The 19,776-nt window shown below is 40.1% G+C and overlaps 1 protein-coding gene across 4 annotated transcripts in view; it reads right to left on the reverse strand.

Annotated features, from left to right (window-relative positions):
• Positions 1-370: 370 nt before the first annotated feature.
• LOC103133844 (RNA-binding motif, single-stranded-interacting protein 3) overlaps positions 371-19,776 on the reverse strand; it is a 139,929-nt gene continuing 120,523 nt past the window's right edge. For 3 of the 4 annotated variants that reach the window (XM_007545986.2, XM_007545902.2, XM_007545822.2), the window contains 8 exons: positions 18,978-19,084; positions 16,469-16,512; positions 12,036-12,132; positions 10,396-10,446; positions 2,528-2,644; positions 1,980-2,066; positions 1,520-1,644; positions 371-461 (listed from right to left, as the gene is read on the reverse strand). In XM_007545986.2, the coding sequence (XP_007546048.1) occupies positions 458-461; positions 1,520-1,644; positions 1,980-2,066; positions 2,528-2,644; positions 10,396-10,446; positions 12,036-12,132; positions 16,469-16,512; positions 18,978-19,084 (632 nt within the window). In that variant the 3' untranslated portion in view covers positions 371-457. The remainder of the gene's footprint in view (positions 462-1,519; positions 1,645-1,979; positions 2,067-2,527; positions 2,645-10,395; positions 10,447-12,035; positions 12,133-16,468; positions 16,513-18,977; positions 19,085-19,776) is intronic. The other variant, XM_007546064.2, reaches the window with a different exon arrangement.

A 19,776-nucleotide genomic window follows, 5' to 3' on the forward strand; every position in this document is an offset into this window, starting at 1 on the left:
AAAGTCAAAAATTCTACCTGCACATTCAAACGTTTTCCTTTTTTTTTTCTTTACAGTTGGTTGAGTTTTGATTTCAGTCTTTTATATAGTTTTTTTTTTTTGTTTTTGTTTTTTTTTTAACCCCTCCAGAGGGGAAAGTTCAGTCTCAAGGTGAAAAAAAATGATCAAATCAGTCTTGGACTGTGATTGATTCCATTGTCTTGTAGTTCAACAAACATTCTTTGTTATTTTTTATTCATTTTTTTATAGCTGTCTTTGTCTTGGTTCAAACAGCTATAAAATATAGCATATTTTTTTCTTCATTTATTTGGTTCCTGTGCACAGTGGAAGCATTTTCCTGTCTGCCACGTCCACCTCACTGCTGTGTTTTTGTCCTCTGTCTTGTTTTGATTCTCCGTCTGTCTCCGGCTCCTTCGTGCAGTCCTTCTGAAGGCATTGCAACAATGACTCCCACCAGCTACCTGAAGGAGACAGAGAAGTCAGAAAAAACTAGATGACCAAGACTTTTTTTTCAGGAACGCAGCTGGATGGAAATAAAATCAAGTTACCGAGGCGGCGAAAACAAGATAAACACCATAAAGAGGAGCGATAGAAAGAATGACAACAGAGTTACGAGCAAAATAAAAATAAAAAAAAATCCCCAGTTTAGCTTTGTAATTTTGCTCACAAAACAATCTGTTTCCACACCGATTGTCTTTCAGTGAATGGAAGTAGTAAAAAACTTTCAATTTAGTACATTACATTTGTTGTTTTCTAAAATATTGAGTCTAAGTTTTATAGGTATCTTAGAGCATTTGCATCTAGTTTGTTGTAAACATTTTTTTCCTTCACTTTCTCTCCTCTGTCAATTCAGAAACTCTCAAGAAAGTGAAATGTTGGCCAGGTGCAAGACTATAACTATATATATATATATATATATATATATATATATATATATATTTATAGATATATTTATATATATATATATATATAATTTCTGCATCAGAAATTAGACATTAGATAGTTAGTCACTATTAAAATTGCTCGCAATTAGTGAAAGTTACAGTTTACCTGATGGTCAGAAGAAAGACTCATGGAGTTACCAAGAGGCTAAAGCACACTACTACACTTCTGTCGCATAAAAATGATCTGCAGAGACGGTTTTCATTACTAAATCAAAGAGAATTTAAAGCAAAAGAAGGATTCAATGGTCCAGTTGTGATTAATAGATTAGCAAGTTGCTTTCCTACAAGAACCTAACTATTTTGTAACCTTAATTGGAGAATTACATGCTTAGTTTATTGATTAGCAGATAAAAAAAACAACTAAACAAAACAATAAATTTAAACATATTTATGCCCACATATCAAAAACATTGGACAATTATCTAAAGATATAATTGGCTGATAAATGTTTGTCTTTTTATCAGTCACTACAATTCAGATTCAGAGCTTATTTGTCCAAACAATTTGGCACATTTAGGTTTTCATTGTATTCAGGTGAGAAAATATTAATGAAGATTTTTTTTTTGTAAACTCACTTTGTCTGCTGGTAGGAGTAGGCTGTGGCATGGTCTGCTGAACTCTCCACTGATAAAGGCTGCTGCCCGCTGGCATCCTGTGAGGAGGGGGCAGTTGTCTGTGGAGATGGGTCTGTCACCACACCCTGATTGGACACAGAGTGGAAGAAAGGAGGTCAAAGTAAATTGCTGCAGTGAGAGTGATATAAGCTATTTTTTTCCACCCCAATTTTTCAGCCTTGGATAAATAAGTTAACCACATATTCAACTTATAACTTGCTTAGTTCATGAAAAGTAAAGGTTGGTTCTAACTTTCTGAATTAATTTTTGACAAAGTGAATGCAATGTGTATTTTTCCCCCTATTAAAATTAGCAACTCTAAATGAATTCAAAATTTCACACATCTGAAATTGTAAAAAAAAATACTGTTTAAAACGATCATCTAAATCTTTCTGCACAGTAGGGTGAACAAACATCTTACATCCACTGTAATAGCAGAGGCAGGCACTGCAGTGTACTGGGGAATGTAGGTTCCTTGCATAGGAGCAGCCGCTGCAGCAGAGATGTACTGCAGAGACACAAGGCGGGGCACACGGTGAAGCAATACATACAGCCTGGTGCAAACATGTTACAATCTGTCTTTGGATTTGTAGTTAATTGCTAGCAACCAAATGTGAGAAATATAAAAAACAAACAAACAAACAAACAAACAAACAAACAAACAAACAAAAAAAAAGAGTTTTATTCTAGCTGCACGTTTGCAAAAGCTTCCAAAAATAAAAGAAAGGGTGTCATTTGAAAGCAGGCTTGACTGTGTGACAAGAGTCTAATGCAAGTCGTGCCCGTTTGTTTTAGAGCAACTGTCATGTTGCAAAGTAAACTTCCACACCAGCCGACTCTGTGTTTAGCTTCATCCTCTCCCCCATCAAATCTGACCGACTTCACTGTCTCCGTGGCATGACGCTGCCTCCGCCGTGGGTTATTGTGTGGATGGTGTGTTCAGAGAAATACGTTGGAAGAGAGACTCACGGTGCCTGTGGGGCCCAGAGAGAGGTGGTTCATCTGCTGGGTGAGAGGAGCCATGACACTGGATGGGTGAAGAGACAAGCTGGGCTCTATGGCCGTTGCTGGGGTGATCACGGCGCCCTGGTGAAGAAGAACAGAGCATTCGGGGCTTTTCTCAATATTACGGATTTTAGTTGTGAAATATTACATACTGCAATGATCCATGTCTATATGCATGCTTAACCTCACAGTACAAAGACTACTTTATATATATATAGGGATGAAAAGACACAGAGATGACAAGAGGATTTTAAATCTCAAACTAAGACTGTAACATAAAAGTGAAATCTCTGCTTAATGTAGAGAGGAATCTACAAAGGATTGTGGCTGAAATTTTATTCTTGAAGATAATGGTACAAGAGAACGGCATCAGTCATATCCGTCATGTCAGAATATGAATCAGTGATTTAACCCAACATCAAGACTAACCAAGGTTCAAGGTATTATCCTCAACATCTTTGCTCTGACCCTTTGGATAAAACATAACTAATCATTCTCTTCATTCAACAAAGTTTGCTTCTTGTCCTTCCTGACCAAAGCCCGGGTTTGTGGTGTGGACAACCAATGAATGAATTCATGATTCTTTGATCAGAGGAGACGTGCCCTTAAAGTTGTTGTCTTGCAGTAAGAAGGTCCTGGGTTCGAATCCCGGCCTACGTGGATTGTGCATGTTGTTTCTGCGTACTCTGGCTTCCCCTCACAGTACAAAAACAAGACATGGTTAAACGGTTATTCTACATTGTCCTTAGGTGTGTGTGAATAGTTGTTTGTCCTTCGTGTCTCTGTGGTGTCCTGTTACGGACTGGTGAACTGTCCTGGGTGTATCCCGCCTTTCACCCATTGACCACTGAGATAGTCAGCAGGCCCTCCTTGCAACCCTACAAGCACAAGCATGTATAGAAGATGGGTGGATGACTTGAAGCTAATTCTAAGTATTTTACTCATATTTCCAACACTGAAAAACAAAAGCAGTGGCTGTCTAAACAACTAAAACACATAAATTAAGGTCCTAGAACTGACAGGGTTGGAGCAAATTAACTATGCTAGACAGCATGGCAACTTCACCTTCTCTCTTGTGTTTAAGGGCGGCCCTCCCCGCCCTTCATTACAGTTTCTCTTTTGCTTCACAATTCATTTCTTTTGCAGTCAATAGCACCATCTGTTTAGCTCCAGGGTTACATACTCAGTCACGCCAGAGTCTGCACTTTATAAGTGAGTCAGATCAGATTCCCTAAAAGAAACAAATATGAAGTATTCTGTAAAACAGAAACAGACACTCCCGAACAAAGAGATAATGGTTAGCATGCACCTAAACTGCCTGGAGTCACTTCAAGAAAACTTCCTCCTTGTTCATAAGAGGCCCAGCAAAGGACACAGATTTTATTTTTGTCCTGTGTTACTATTATCTGTATCAATAGCCTTTGAAATGTTCTTTTTTAAAACTCATGTGCCTTACTTCAGAGTTCTTCATTCAGAAAGAGCAATTCAGACCAATACACAGGAGTGCAAAATTGTGAAGTGGAAGGATAAAGATGCAGGATGCAGAAACATGGGCAAAAAAGTCTGTACATTAAAAATTAAAATAGCAAATACAAGTCGAGTAAAAGGCAACATGGTGGAATGGTGGGTTACAGCATGAAGTATAATGAAGTCTGAAAATCAATTCAAGTTATTATGTGTGGAATTTACAAGTTCTCTTATTATGTACATGAGTTGTTTTTTTTTTAATTATTACTATTTTTTTATCTCCTACTTTTGAAAAGCACGGCTGTTTTCTTCTCTTTCTTTGACCAGCTCATTCTTTGCGGCGAGTGTGTGAAAGCCCCACTTTGACTGCCGGGATAAGAGCTGGTTGTAATTGTCTAAATACAGCCAGGAAAAAGATGTTCGGACTCCCAGGTCTTGTTAAACTTGATGACTACAAATGTTTCGACTTTGTGCACGGAAATAAAACAAGTCAGCTGGCTCGCTCGGCAGGCTTGACAGCACCTGCTTGCTGAAAGGAGGAGAGAGGCTTTTACAGTAAATCTCCTGAATGCGAAGGGCTTTGATGCCGTCTAACACCTTGATGCTCTAAGCCTCGTTTCTCCAGTATGGTGCGGCTACAGCCTGTGCTGCTCTGCAAAAAAAACAAAACGACCTAATACGAGTGTGTGCTGGCATGCCTGACAACATAACAGCAGATGTAAACACAACTGTTTAAATACACTCCCCGTGGGAACAGACGCCATGCGCCGGCGTTGTTCCGGGGAGCAGAGCTGTCAGCGCCTCCATGGATGCGTGTTGAGGCAGGGTTGAAGAAGTTTGGCATTTCAGGCCCAAGCTGTTTGACACTAAACGAGCTGCTCTGCAGAGGCTTAAAAGCGCTGCTAAACAAAAAAAAAGATGCACCTAAAACCGGAGACACAAGCCGTTTCGAATGTTTTCAACCTACATAGAGTCCGTCAGGTGAAAAACAGCTTACCCTCATGAACATTACAGAGAAAGATTACCAGAGCTGTGAACAGCGGTGCTAAGGCACGTCGATGTAGCTGCTGTATTTACAAGGCGATCTGTTTGAGGACTACAACCGTGTAGTTATAGCTACCCAGAATCACAATCTAATCACCATGTCTCTATGGGACACAAAGGAATGCTAACAGATGCATCAACAGATTTCCTGGAAGAAAGAAGAAGAAGAGTAAAAAAAAACAAACAAAAAAAAGCGTTTTCCTCCGCCAGTCAGATTTACCAAACACAATCCGGGCTCACTAACAAGTGTGGTTTTTATCCACCTCAATAAACTGATTGCTGTCATAATGACTTTTTCTTCCTCTGCATTCAGTCTCACAGCAGGTTCCCACAGAGGAAGAGGGAGCCGCACAAAGAAGAAGGAGAGCCATAATGAGTAACTGCCCGCTTTGATTTATAGCTGTACACCAGTTAAACGGGCTATCTCTGCATGTGCCTCAACGTGGACACAAAGCATTAGCTGGACTGTGATGAGTCTAATTATGCGCTGCAGAGCATGTGTACGTGTTAAAGTTTTCATGCGTCAGGCGTTGCTGCTGAGGTAATAAATGGACGAGCTAGGCCGACAGGAATCTTCTCCCTGAGGACGACAGACCGGGAAGCAAATCCCCTTCCACCTTGGACCGGCTCACTCGTTTCTGTTCCTTTCTCGTGTTTTCTCCTCTTTCTTTGTCTGCATTCATTTAAAGAACTTATGCCTGACATGCTGAAGGCTTACCTATTTCAAATGTTTTAAGCCCTGTGTGCTGCAGGCACTATGCAGCTTCAAAGACACAGTATTAGGAATAGTAGCATCCCCGGATGGAGAAAAAAAGAAAAAAAAAGCTGCTGCTGTTTTGTCAGGACTCCTTTCTGTGTTCGCATGTTCCCTCCCTAGCTAGTGTGCTTTTATGTCCAGGTGGTTTTGTTGTTCCTAAAACTTCCTTTTCCACATTGAAAACACACCCTTGCAATCTCTGTTTATACACACAGAAGCAAAGGTGATCTGCAGAACAGAAACTGCTTGGAGGTAGTTTCCACGCACACCTGCATGCATGCGTGGCTGACACAAGCAGGATGACAGTATTAAAAAAATAAATAAAAATAGAGTAAGAAATTTGGGTACAGGCACAGGCAAATGCACTGGCCTTTTTGGTAGATATGTAAAAAAAAAAAAAAGAAAAAAAGTTATCGCACAAAAAATGTAGAAAAATACAGCCTTAATCCAGTGGTCTCAAACTCCAGTCCTCAACAGCCGGTGGCTTAAAACCTTTGGATGTTTTTTAAAATCTCGACATCCTGTGTCATATTCTTGACAAACGCTCATTACTCAGTAATGACGGAATATAAACTCTGGGCATTAAAGTTCCCGGGCATCCAAATGACTAATTTTGGTATTTTAACTTGGTGAAATCTGAAATTCTAATTCCTCACATGTCTAATTTCAGGCCTCTCAAATAAGCAGCATTTTTTTTTTCCGATGGTCGGTTAAGGCAATGCATTAATTTCCTGCATGAGGATTTGTAAGTAATTATGCAGAAGGACATCTTTTTACCTTAAGTTGAGTAAGTTGTAAAGACAGGCAGTTAAAGTAATCCTAGCATTCATCCAGTACTTGGAAACACAGTCTTTAAAGCGCTGCTTAAAGTGTGTTTTAGTGTGTTTAATGTTTGTGCTTCTCACTTAATCTCAGAAAGAATGAACATAAAGCTCCCGAATCCTGAATGTGAGCAGGTGTGTGTGCGTGCTTGTGTGTGTGCCTATGTGTACTTTCCTTCTGAAGCTGTCAAAAAAGAGGATTCAACTCTGTTTACTTCTCGTTAATCCTAACCTGTTCATGAGTCATTAATTTAGTCAGTCGCTATGTTTTCTTTTGCCCAAGTCCATCTCAGCACATTTGGCAGATTTGTGCAATGAGGGCGCAAGAAACCGAGTATGCAATGAACTGAGAATGAGAGGCCCGCATAAATGTGTCAGCCTAAATGTGTCAAGTGGCGTGCATCATTTATCAAAGTTAGGAGTTATTAACCGTGGCGCAGCAGAGAAAAACCCTGTGCTACCACTTAAACTGCGGTGTCTTTCCCCGTTTCTCTCTCTCTCCGTCGCAGCTTTAATTTGCCGAGCTCTGGATCCAGGAAATACAATGACTAGCCTTCCCCCATGTATTCGCGTTGGGATTTTGCGGATGCACAGACGGGGTTTGGGAGCAAAAAGCACGCAGCCCAGACATGCTTCTGCAGAAGTTTTCCTTTCTTTGTTCCGATTTATCCCTTGTAATCCCTTCCTTCTCTCTCTCCTTTCTCTGTGCGCGTCTCTCTCCCTTTTCCTTGCACTGTCAAAGCCCCACTTTTGCTATTTATTTTCTATTTCAACAAGCCCTCGGCCTTCCCTTCCTGTTATCTCTGTCTTACTTCTTCCAAGTCTTAAGCTGTCATATCAAGCAGTCTGCCAAATTATTAGATGGGACATTTATTTGAAAGTGCAAAATGGACCAAAAAATAAAAAATAAAAAAAAGAAGAGATTTAACTGACTGTCAAAAGTGACCAAACGTCTCTGAGAGGGATGCAGCACTCTTGAAGCTGCTAAGATATTGAGGGGGTGATCACAGAACCATAAAATGTTGTACTGTAAATAGTCCGCAGCATCGCAAGAAACATGTTGAGGGGGGAAAAAGGCGCTAGCCAAGAATTTGAGAAGAATCAAGCATGCAGCTACCAGGAAAACCATCGTCATCCAGGTCTGTCAAATTCCATACGTGAAGCCTGGAGTATCTACAAGAACAAGATGTTCAAAGCTCAGAGACAAGGCCAAGAGCTTAGCTGTAGATCTTGAGTTTATAACCTGAATCAATCGCCATCACTAAATATGCATTAACAAATCTTCAACCACTCTAAACAGTTTATCTGGCAGAAAGTTTGCATACCGGAGCCTCTAAGGCGACTGCAACATGAATCTTTTCTGCCAATGATTTTGAAATCCACTGGCCCTGCTGCGCCGAACAGCAATCAGCTTGCGAGATGAGTACAGGCAAGACAACACTGTTCCTTCCTCTAATTAAATACAGTACTCTGCCTCGTGCATCAACAAGGACACAGGTTTTATATTTCTACCTCAGGAGAGAAAATATAACACAGGATGGGCTTTGGCTCAGACTTTGTGTTGGGCTAATTGAGAAGCCTTTGGGACTCAATCGGATGTAATTGATTACAGTTCCTGAATAGCCAAAAGGAGAAAAAAAATTATATCAAGATTGTGTAAATGATTAGTATCAGAATGAAAGAGGAACTGGTAGTTCTTCCACAGAGTTTATTGACTGTACACCCACTCTCAGAGTCAATATATGAGTGATGGTGAGAATCTATAGCATGTGTGGGTGTGTTTTTCCAACAGCTTTCCTTTGCTTTGTTTTGTTTGTCTGGCAAAATATTATCCGTCCTATTTTTTTTATTCGAAAATGTGCATAGATACAAAATGTCCAGCATTTGTGCAGTTCTGTATTTGCAGTTCCATTTCAATCCAGCAGGGAGCAATGTTTTATCGTTGATTTTACAGATAGCTCTGCTGAGCTTTCCAAGCTGCCGTTCGAAGGAGGCGGCTCAGAAACTGAATCAGCAGAACAAGAGTGAAATGTAAAGGTGTGTGTCAATAGATCTAAACACCATCAATAAGTAATATTATTGTAGAAATTAAATGGAATGTGTGAGACATACTTCTCATGCATATTCAATACACGCTGATGTACTTCAGTATCGGCAAACAAAACGAAAACAAATTCAGCTTCTCAGAAAATTACATACAACAAATTAAACAGAATTAAAAGAGAAACATCATCTGCTAGGAAGTATGTCCATGCACTGTGCAGTATAAACACTTATTATTGGTCCCAGTTCCTTTTGCATGAATTACTGCTTTAATGTGACCAGACAGCCTGCAGCAACTGCTGAAGAGGTCAGGAAACCCAAGTTGCTTTAACAGTGGCTCTCCTGTGTTGCTGGATCTGATGTTGCTCGTCTTCTTCTTGACAATACCCCCAATAGATTCTTTATAAGGTTTACATCAGACCAGTCTGCTGGTGAATCGGCCCCAGTGATGCCATGGTTGTTGCTACGTTTGGCGGGACAGGTGCCAGGTGATGCTAAAAAATAAACTGTGCATCTCCATAAAGTTTCTCAGCAGAGTAAAACATGAAACGGGTCAAAATGTTTCTGGTAGACTGCCGTGCCCAAGTTGTGGCTCAGTTTGCCTCTCCTTTCTGTATCCAGACTCTGGCACATTAATGTGCTGCCACTACAGGAACAGTTCAGACCTTCTTCACGTTGTTCTCTCTAGTTCAAAGATGGATTAAAACAGGGACAGCTGTGTTGCAGCTCACATCTGTGGTGGCTCTTGAAGTGCTGGCTCCAGACGCGGTGCACACCTTGTAGCGCGCCCTCAAAGTCATGAATGGGCTTTGCATCTTGCAAGCATCATCTTAGGTTATCCCAGCTGCATCCTTTATTCCACCACTCATTTCTCCTCTTATTCAAGTTTACATATGTGTGTGAACAGTTGGCTTTCATAGCAATGACCATTTGTCACTTGTTTGCTGGACAACGGTCAAATCTGCACTCTTCCCCATAACTGTGGAAACCATGGAAAAAATATCTCTATTAAGAATTGTTTTTTTTTTAACCCTCTCGCAATCCTAAGAGGGGTTCCAGTGGACCCCGCGTGAGGTTTGTACCCTGTGTGCGGTCCCAGAGGGGTCACACTGACCCCGCATGCGCCATTATGAGGTTTATCTTCTATGATTTCAGGAATTGACACGTTCCCATTGTCCGACTGTGACATCTGCCGCACTCCTGAGTATCACGCTAAGAATGTGGGAGGGTTAAATGAAGATAAAATCACTTGAAATGTTGACATTTATCAACATATTTGAATTGAATCACAGAAATAAACTTTTAATATTCTAGTTTAAGATTCACCTTTCTGCCTCAATAGGAGTTAGCTGACATGTGATAAAGTTACTGAAATCTTTCTAGCATCCCTTGGTTTATTCCTCCCCAATAATTTACTGTAATTAGTTTTATTTTAATTTTTGAAGATGGTCTAATAAGTAAAATCTATTTTTTTAAGAGTATGTAAAAGTGCTATTAGAATTAACTTTAAAAAAGAAATGTGGCTATATTTTAAATCCTGACATTAATATCAAGGCCCGATAATGAGACATGCTTACGGAGTGAAGGACAGACATAAAACGAGTCAGAGCGAGGGACTAACGAATGCAGAAAATGACTCCACCGAGACATGATAACACATGATGAAAAATCAAAAGAAAAAGTAGGCTTTGAAGACTTACTGTAGGTTGCATAACATACTGTTGATGTGGCATCCATGATGTACTCTGGACCTACGTAGAGACAAGGAAAGGGAAAAGCCGAGAGAAGAGAAAGCCGGAGGAGACGCCAGTTATATCAGATAAAGGACAGAAAAAGAGAAGAGATGGGGAGTAGGACAAGAGAGGACATGAAAAAAAACTTAGAGCGATTAATTAGGAGGGAGTTGGAAATGAGCGGCAAGATAAAGCAAAAAGCCGACCACGAGACAAGACAAAAGAGAAGAGTTTGGTAAAAATGTTTTGTATCCATGACAGAAAAGCAGAAAAAAAACCCAAAAAAAACAAGCGGCATTCAAAACGAAAAGGAAGAGAGTCAAAATGAGACAACAAAAGAAGAAAAGAAGATTTAATCATCAGTCCCTGTGGCAGAACATGACAGCGGAAGCTGAGGCTTTGCTGTACTTTAAGTTAAGCTGTAATTATGACAAGTTACAAAGACTACGGAGAGCAAAACTATCCACCAGTTACTGCTTCACAGTGAGGGTTACATCATCAAAGCTCTTTTGGTCACATATCACTACTTTCATCTTGTTCTGTTTTCTGCAGTCCCTGAAGGCTACTTTGCCACATGTAAGATACTGTACGGTTCACAGATTGCAATATAGTGCAAATGCGCATGTTGGTTTATCTACGGTATGTGTAAGTGTGTGTCTGCGGGGAGATAAGGCTGCGTAACATCGCCAGGTCTCCTCCTGTGTCTTCTGCAGGAAGCAGGATGTGACTTTGAATTCTGCTCTGCTGAACGTGTGCCTTTGCATTTGTGTTTTACATTTGTTTTCCTAAAGCTGTGTGGGAGGCGAGGTGACTGTGTCGAAATCTGTGTTTGACAAGCTGTCGATCAAGAGCCTGCTCAGGTTTTTAAAGAACCGCAGCTTAGATTATCAGGCAGCTTTGATATAACTTGTTTTGATATGAGGGGAGCAGGCTGGGCACACTGGGACGGGGAAGTGGAACAGAACTTTAGGATCAGAGCTACGCGGACAGGATAAGAAGGAAAATGTCACTGGATGCCTCAAAAGGCCTTATTCCCCTTAAGCATAGGGACTATACCTCAGATAATGTGGGGTGTTATGTTTGCGTGTGCATGCGTGCATTAACACCAAACACATGGATGGTTATTTTTAGCTTGCAACATGTTCTCATGTGGATTTTGGATAGGAGTAGGCAAAGTTAACCCCTACATTCTGCAGATTTGCTTGTCTTATTCCAAGATATTATTTCAAATCCATTATATATATATTTTGGCAGAAACACCCATACATGATGTATATTAAGCCATTCACATTGTCAACATCAAAATCACACAATAAGCCAGGTGTTAGTAGAACACCTCCAAAATATTAGCTTTTCATTTTTATTTGAAAAGATAGTGGTTCGGAAAAGCATCTATGCCACGTGAGCTTTGTCACATTTTCTCACACATATTTATACATTGTTAATTGGGATGTTTCTGTAATAGACAAACACAACGTATCACATAATAATGAAATGTAAGAAAAGATGCATGATTTGGAAAATGTTTTGCAAACAAAAACCTTGCACACATACAAAGTCCCAGGCAAATACACCATGGACATTCAACTACGGGACGGTCAACCCACCTGATATGTGGAGACAGGGGAGGCAGCAATGAAGGGTGTGATTGATGTCTGTGCAATCATCCGATTGGTGGAGATGCTATAGGGTGAAGAGTAGAATCTATGAAGCATACAAGACAAACAGTCATTTTCATCATCTACAGTACAGCATCAAACAGGCTCAAAGTGGAGCAAACCTAAATCAGAAGTATTCCAAACAATGTATGCATGCATGCAAAAAAAAGAAAAGAATAATCAGTTAAAAGGCTTCTCTGCATAACTAGCTCTTGATTTACAAACCGTGTGTCGCTTCGTGCAAAGGTGAAAATGAGCGCCTCTTTGTTTTGAACTGCCAGGCGGATGTTAGCTCAGCGCTGACAAAACGAATCAGACATCATCAAAGATGTCCTGGAAACAATAAATATTGCAGCTTCATTCTGAGTCAAACCATCAAAGTCATCCAAGAATGAAACTTGACACTGCATTTGAGTGCGCATCATTCTACAAAGGAGTCTGTTCTATTGCCATGCATGATAATGAATTACCCCCTTAATGTGTGAGTGGGTGAGAAGTTTCAATATTGCCCTTTATGCCTCCACCTACACAAATGGTAGATGAGCTGTATATGTAGCATCAGCTTTTTATGCTCTGTTTACTCTTCGACCTATACCTCTATCTGCCCTTCTGAATCTGTTCCATTTCTTTTTGTCTATTTTTTTTATTTTTTTTATTTCACCCCCATAACCCTGCAGCAGTACAATGCTGTGGCTCACAGTGCTTTATTTATCATTGTGTACCTAGAGAGGACATGTTTCATCCGCCAGGCCATGTTGCTGTGCCCGATCGATCCTAAAGTGTCTGTTGGCTGAATAATGGTGTATGGGAGGGAAGGCAAAAGAGATCCAGAGACAAAAGGAGAAACTCTCCTCTACCCGTCTCTGACACAGTCACTTGTGATTTCATAGAAATGGTCTGCTTGATAAAAATGTGATCTTTCTTATTTACAGAAGGGACTCAATTAAAAACAAATTTTCTTTCTTTTTTTTATTATTGTCATCACTTCCATGGTTGCCTTGGGTATGTTTTGACAGTTAAATAACACCTGTGTGTTTTTTTTCCCATATTTCTTAAAACTGTATAACATTACACAGGTAATGTGTAAAAAAAATAAAGTAAAAAAAAAATCGAGCTCCTCCGGCTCCTCTCTGTGGTCCTACTACCATCAGCAGAAATGCAGCGCTCCCAGTCAGAAACAACCAATCAGAGCCAGGAGGGGGGTCTTAACATGGTCAATCATGCTCATGTATGCGCTGTAGCCGTGATAATAGCAGAGAAACAATTTACCATTACAGAAAAAAACTAATTAACCGCCGTCATCAGTGGACAAACGTAGTAGCCAGAGTGTTCACAGCTGGCTTCGTTGTGGTGAACCAGCTGTAGTGGAGCTGAGATCAAGAGGCAGGATGTGAGCAGCACATACACGAGCTTTATTTGTCGTTGTTAAGACCTTCCTCCTGGCTCTGATCAGTTTTTACTGACTTCTGCCGATTTCTTTTTCTTTTATTCAAAGGTCAAATCAAGTCCACATCACATTTCAAGCCTTTGAGGAGAATGTCCAAATCTCAAGTCTTAACCCTCACTCCAAGAGGAGTCTCAAGTGTTTCACGACTTAAACAACCATTTTCAAAGTACATGCAGGCCATCTCGTTTGACTGCATTGCTATAGCTTAGGAATTCAAAACCCCAACTGTCGGAAAAGTGCAAAATTAGTAAAGAAAGGAATTAATTGTTATTAGAGAGAAAGCTCACCACAAGGATCACACTGATCACTTTTAATGTACGAAACACAAGAAAAGTAATCCGGAAACAGGATTCTGGCAATGCTAGTCGACTCCTGCCAGTAAACTAGGAAAAATCACTACGCTCGCATCGTTGGGCAAAGATTCAGAGGATAAGACATCATGTGTAAACCACATGAAAGTAGTCTAAGGGCACAGGCATGGATTGCTTCCAGCAGCACTGTGTCAATAACGTTTATTGATTTTCCAATAGAAGACCAAGATAGGAGTCAGTCAACTGATCTCAACATGGCTGAGGTGCATTTCACTTGCAGAATTCCAAAGTACTGATAAACAACAAAAGAAAACAGCTGCACTGAAAGTCTGGCAATTAGTCATATTAAATTAAAACCAGTGTTCTGTGTGAAAGCCACAGTCTGCAAATGATTCCCACTGCAAAACTAAATTTGACTTGGATTAACTTTCCCAGTTGTATGTCAGCCATTGAAATGGTTCTTCACATGAAGGAGGTAGATCTGCTGAAACCGTTTTTTTTTTTTTTTTAAAGTTGGAGGTCTCCTAAAGCCAATCTTCAGTTTTATATCTACTTGAAAAGTTTTTGAGTAAACTTGAGAACGTAAAGTACATCAATTATCGCAGCAATTATGTCGGTTGCCAAACGTTTCCAGGCCTAAAGATTTTGAATCTATATTGAAAATGTCTGACTAAACGTAGATTGAACCGAACTGAAATTGAAACTGAAACATGTTTGAAGAAGTATTGATGATGCAAAAACAAGGTCCTTTACTGAAAAAAAAAAAAGTACTGGCATGGATCCATCTTTTAGACTACAATTAATATATGACATGCATTACAGATACTGTATTACTGTCATTGATGAATACAAATAGGGACAGCAGCAGGGTTATTCAATATTGCTCTGTGATTGTATTTATTGTATTTTTCATTAGACTGATGGGTATTGAGAGTAGGAAGTTGTGGACAGAGGACAAATCCAAGGTTATTGATAGACGCTATTAGCTCTGAGCAGCAAACTGTCAATGGCGACTTAAGCACAGCTATTTAAAACAACGCACTTAACATGTAATGGTGAGCGGAACACCAATGCAGCAGTGTATGTAATCTCTGGTGCAATCTAGATGCCAAGTCAGGAGTTTTCCATGACAAGCGACATATTTACTTATGATGTCAGTAACTTTTAAGCAAATAAAATGGTGAGAGTTTGCAAAGTCCTGGAGAGATTTGGGGTTTAGATGATGTGGAAGTCAGTCCATTCATCCATTAATTCATTGTTTTCCACTTTGCAGAGCTCCAGGGGGCTCACAAGACCTGCAGGCAAACTCTGGGATTTCTCTCCTGAACAACATCCCCCCCCCAGCTCATTCTGGGGGATTCCAAGGTGTTCCCAAGCCAGTGGGTCCTCAGTTAATCCCCGGGATTTTCACCCAGTGGGAAATGAAACCAAAACCTCCAATTAGAGGCAAAAATGACACAATTTCCAGTAACACAAATGTGGTTTTCTGTCTCAACAATCAACTGCTCCTGAGTTCAGAGTGGCTGGGGAAACTGTAATTGATTCATAGCCTTCCTCTCTCTCTTTGGGCTGACTTTAATTTTGCCTTTGCCTTCCTTCTGACCCTGTTCATCCCTCCATTTTTATTCAAACCCCTTCCCTCCCTTCTTTTTGCCTCTCTAATTAGCTACATTAGCATTTCACAGTCGTTTAGCGCTTCGCCGGAAGAGGCTAGGATGACCTCGGAAGAGAGGTCAGCGAGGACTTAAACAGCCTGAAGTCCACAGATGCTTGTGTATGAGCATGGTTTTATGCATGCATGGACCAAAACTAAAGTAATTATTTGAAAACTGAAAGCAAGAAGGGGTAGAAGACAGCGATGAGTCAAAAAAACGTTGTTGAAAAGCCCAAAATGTCAAAAATAATTCTTTCAACCGTAGAACATAAGGCTGAGTGAGCAAAAAAAAAAAGAAAAAAAGAAAAAAAAAGGGACAGATACTTAAGATGAGGTGAAAATGCAAAGGACAGCAAAATGCAGATCTAGCTGTGATAGTTGGAAACGTATGAATGAAAAAAAAAAGGACGGCTGACTGAGCTGACAGGAGAAGAAAGGGAACATAGAGCTGGGAGCAAGGATCTCCTCCTGGGAATGCATCACCAGAAGCATTCCTAGCAGACATGACCAATCTCCAATTTCCCTCTGAAACTCTACACACACTCTGCTCTCTGCATTCAACCCCGGAGTGCTGAAGATAGCCAAGCTGACGAAAGTCTTACAGCAGGACTGCAACACCGCCCAACAACCCCATCTGCAATCAGAACCAACACGTCTGACAGCTGGTATGCATAGGTGCATAAATAAATGCTCCATCTGCAAGAGCCAGATTGACGGAGCAAATGTGTGCCTCACCAACCTGTGCATTCTGCTTCAGCGCTAGTAAACGCAATGTGGGCCCATGCCTTCAGGTGCTTTGGCTCATCAGGTTTAAATGTTTGTGGCACTTTTGTTCGTCCGCGAAGCCGTCTAATGTGACTGATACCGATGGCTATTCTCAATAACAAAATCTTGCAGAAAATTGCCCTCAGAATTAAAATACAAATGTTTAGTGTAGTTTAGCAAGAAAAGAAAAAAAAAGACAACTTACCCATTCTGCATTGTTGTGGGGTCATATGTTAATGCCATGCCACTCTGTTGAAAGAAGAAAAGAGAAAAACATGCAGGTTTAAGAAAACATACTAGTGTATACTTTCCATTAGGTGGAGAGGAGAAGCCAAGAAAATCCAAAACTATGTTGATAAAAACTCTTGTAAAAAAAAAAAAAAAGAAAAAAGAAAAAAACATTGTTTGCTCTTAGGGCATATATGTACAACTGATGGTTGACCTTCGTGTAAGAACAGATACCCGTTCCAAAAAGCCTACTTTATATAACAAAGAGCTCCTCTATGCAGCTTTTTGACAAACAGATTTAACAGAGAAGAGAAGAAACAATATTTAGAAAACTAAGGGGACCACACTGTCTTGCAAATTCTACATTTTTTGTGTTCTCCGCTCAATGAGTCAGTTATTTGCAGAAACATTTGCTCCAAAAATGGCTGCAACCTTTTTCAGTTCAGCTTTTCACATGATTGCAGATGTTTCTTTGCAAAAATGCTGAAGCTCTGTTAGACCCAAATGGACAGCCTCTAAGCATTAATTTGTCATACTTTTCACAGATTAAGGTCTGGATGTTGAGTTTGGATACATGATTATGACTGGCTGTACATTCAGTGTAGTTTGTAGCCTCTAAAATTCACCCTGAATTTATCTCAGTCCATCTTCCCATTAACTCTGACCAGTTTTTCTGTCCCTGCTAACAAAAACAATTCTCTCAGCATAATGCTGCCACTAACATGTCAGTGCAATATGATTAGATCATCTTCTTCAATATGTTTGGCCTTTGGTAAGCATGTTGTCTGGTCTCTTGTCTGCTTCTTTGATTAATCTCTTTTTTAAAAAAAAAATCTCTTTACTAATTTGGCAATACTTATTCAATGGTAATTGCTCTATTCTATCACATAAAAATTTCAGTACATGTAATTGAAGTTTGTGGTTGTAGTGTGACAAAATGTGGTGAAGTTCAAGGGGAATGAGCACTGACACTGTAGAAGTTAACATTTACTGATAATGTGTGCGTTAATGACAAAAATAAACTTGCAAAAATGTCAGAAAATACAGTCAAAATTGCCTTTTTTCCACATCTTTAACGTAAAAATCCTTCAGCATCACACTGGAAACAATTTCAATCAGCCACCTTTATGTGAACAATTAAAAATGCGACAACTTTTATCTTTTTCCATTCCTACATTAATCATTATGATAAACAGGGTGAGGGTTCGTCATCATGACTGAATTCTAATTGTGTTGAACATTAAATGCTCAACACAATGCTACGGAGACTGGGCCGTTATCTTAAAATAAAAATATGCTAAAGAGTTCTTTTATTACCTGGAACAATTTTTCCAGGAAAGAAACACCCCGAGGATTAACAGCAAAAAGGTGCAAAATATAAAACCTATTAAGTCGCAAAATCGAAAATCTGTCACTGAAGGATCTTTACACCACATCACTAACAAATATTTCATTAAATGTGTGAAAAGTAGAATTATCATGTTAAAAATGCAACTTTTCTAATGAAAAAAAGTAAAATAAAATATTCAGAGCTGTAAAACTGACTTTGGTAAGAAGCTATTTATCTGCACTGCTGTTTTCTTCCTCCTCACCTGCAGCACAGTCAAGAAATGATTCCAAGCTTCACATGTACCCTGTGTGTGGTTCTCTGAACGCAGGTGTTTACTTGTGTGTGTAAAAATGTGTGTGCATCCTTGTCTCAAGGCCAGGCTCTTTTAGAAAACAGGGGTTCAGGGAGGCGAGCTGAGCGCGAGCGTGCAATGAAGCACCTCAAGCATCTCCACTGTGAGATGTCTCTATTAGTCAGCATGGACTCTTAAACCCAATTCCAGAAAATGCATAAACCTCTAACAAGATGCTCTGGGGCCAGGCGAGCCTCGTCAGAACTCTGGACGGCTGGAAACTGTGTGAAGAATTCTGTGGAGAACGCTCCACATTTATTTCACATCGACACAAAAGGTTGGAAAAATGAGAGAAAATGTGAAATTCTACCACCAAGGCATTTAAAATGAAGAAATACAACACTGTGTTGAAATTTGTTTGCATGCATGTAAGGAGGAGTTTCGATCCGTTACATCCTGAAGGATTGAAGGTCAAACACAAACATCACGGTTGGCCGTCGCGATGAAGTCGCCGCCTGGTGCCGTTTCGTTCCACTTCACCACACTGCTCTTTCCCAACCTCCTTGCACCGCAAGAGCTGAGAAAATTTTACTCTGTGCGTGGGTGGCGACATTATTTTGCACTTTTCCGTTGTTCTTTAAATTAGAGGTTTGGCATCCAGAGTCTAAATCTGAACCCACTCTTTGTGCAGCAGTCAATCTGCTTTCAGTGCTCAGCACAAGGTTTCATTTTATACAGAGATGACAATGTAGAGGTGAAAGTTTAGACAAAGAGAAAAAAAATGTGACTTTGCGAAAGTTTAGAAACGCGATATTTCAAATTTATACAAGGCCTGTTTTGATTGTTTAATAAGCTCCAGCTCACCTCTCCTTCTCTTGTCCACGGTCGTCCATTCTGGGGATATTTAACCTGGCTCTGCCTCTTCTTCTGGCCTCCATCAGCAAACTTGCACAACAGGGGCTCCGCAGGAGCTAGAGTCAATTAAATGGAGATGGAGACAACGACAAGGAAAAAAAAAAAAGATAAGTTACTCATCTTAGTCGTAAGAAAAACCTCAGAATGTTTCCAAGATGAGATGAATAAAGGGAGTTTTACGCTGCGACTTAAAAGCAAACATATCGTTAATCAAATGGACCTGGAAACCACACTTAACCTCCAGCAGAACCATTATCTCCTCCACAGCTTTATCAAATCATCTGAACAACAGTCTTATCGCCACAATTTCTACAACTTAGCTTTCTCGAAAACAGCCTTGACACTGAATCAAAGCCACAAGCTAATCATCAAAGCATGGTTCAAAACAAACCAAACAGTCATGCTCAGTGCCCCAAATTATCCCCACACTTTGACCCCGGGGCAATGGGTGCAGATTACAGCTGCTTCAAAGAAAACACAGCCTCTTTCTGGACCAGAGAAAACAGAAAGACTTGATTGCAAACTGGATTAACTGAGTGTGACCCCTCCATTGGACCTCTATCTGAACTCTAGAGTACTAGATGCTAAATAAAGAGAAGTAGTCTGGTGACAGTGTCGACACAAAAAACAAACAGGCTTGGCAAATACAAAATTATTCTAATTTAAGGGCATATCTTATGAAAACGGGTCAGGGTGAACAGCAGTTTCTGTTACAAGCAAATTCTTCTGCAACAGCACGAGTCAAAAA

This window comes from Poecilia formosa, unplaced genomic scaffold (genome assembly GCF_000485575.1).
Source record: "Poecilia formosa unplaced genomic scaffold, Poecilia_formosa-5.1.2 Scaffold0, whole genome shotgun sequence".
Taxonomy (NCBI): domain Eukaryota; kingdom Metazoa; phylum Chordata; class Actinopteri; order Cyprinodontiformes; family Poeciliidae; genus Poecilia; species Poecilia formosa.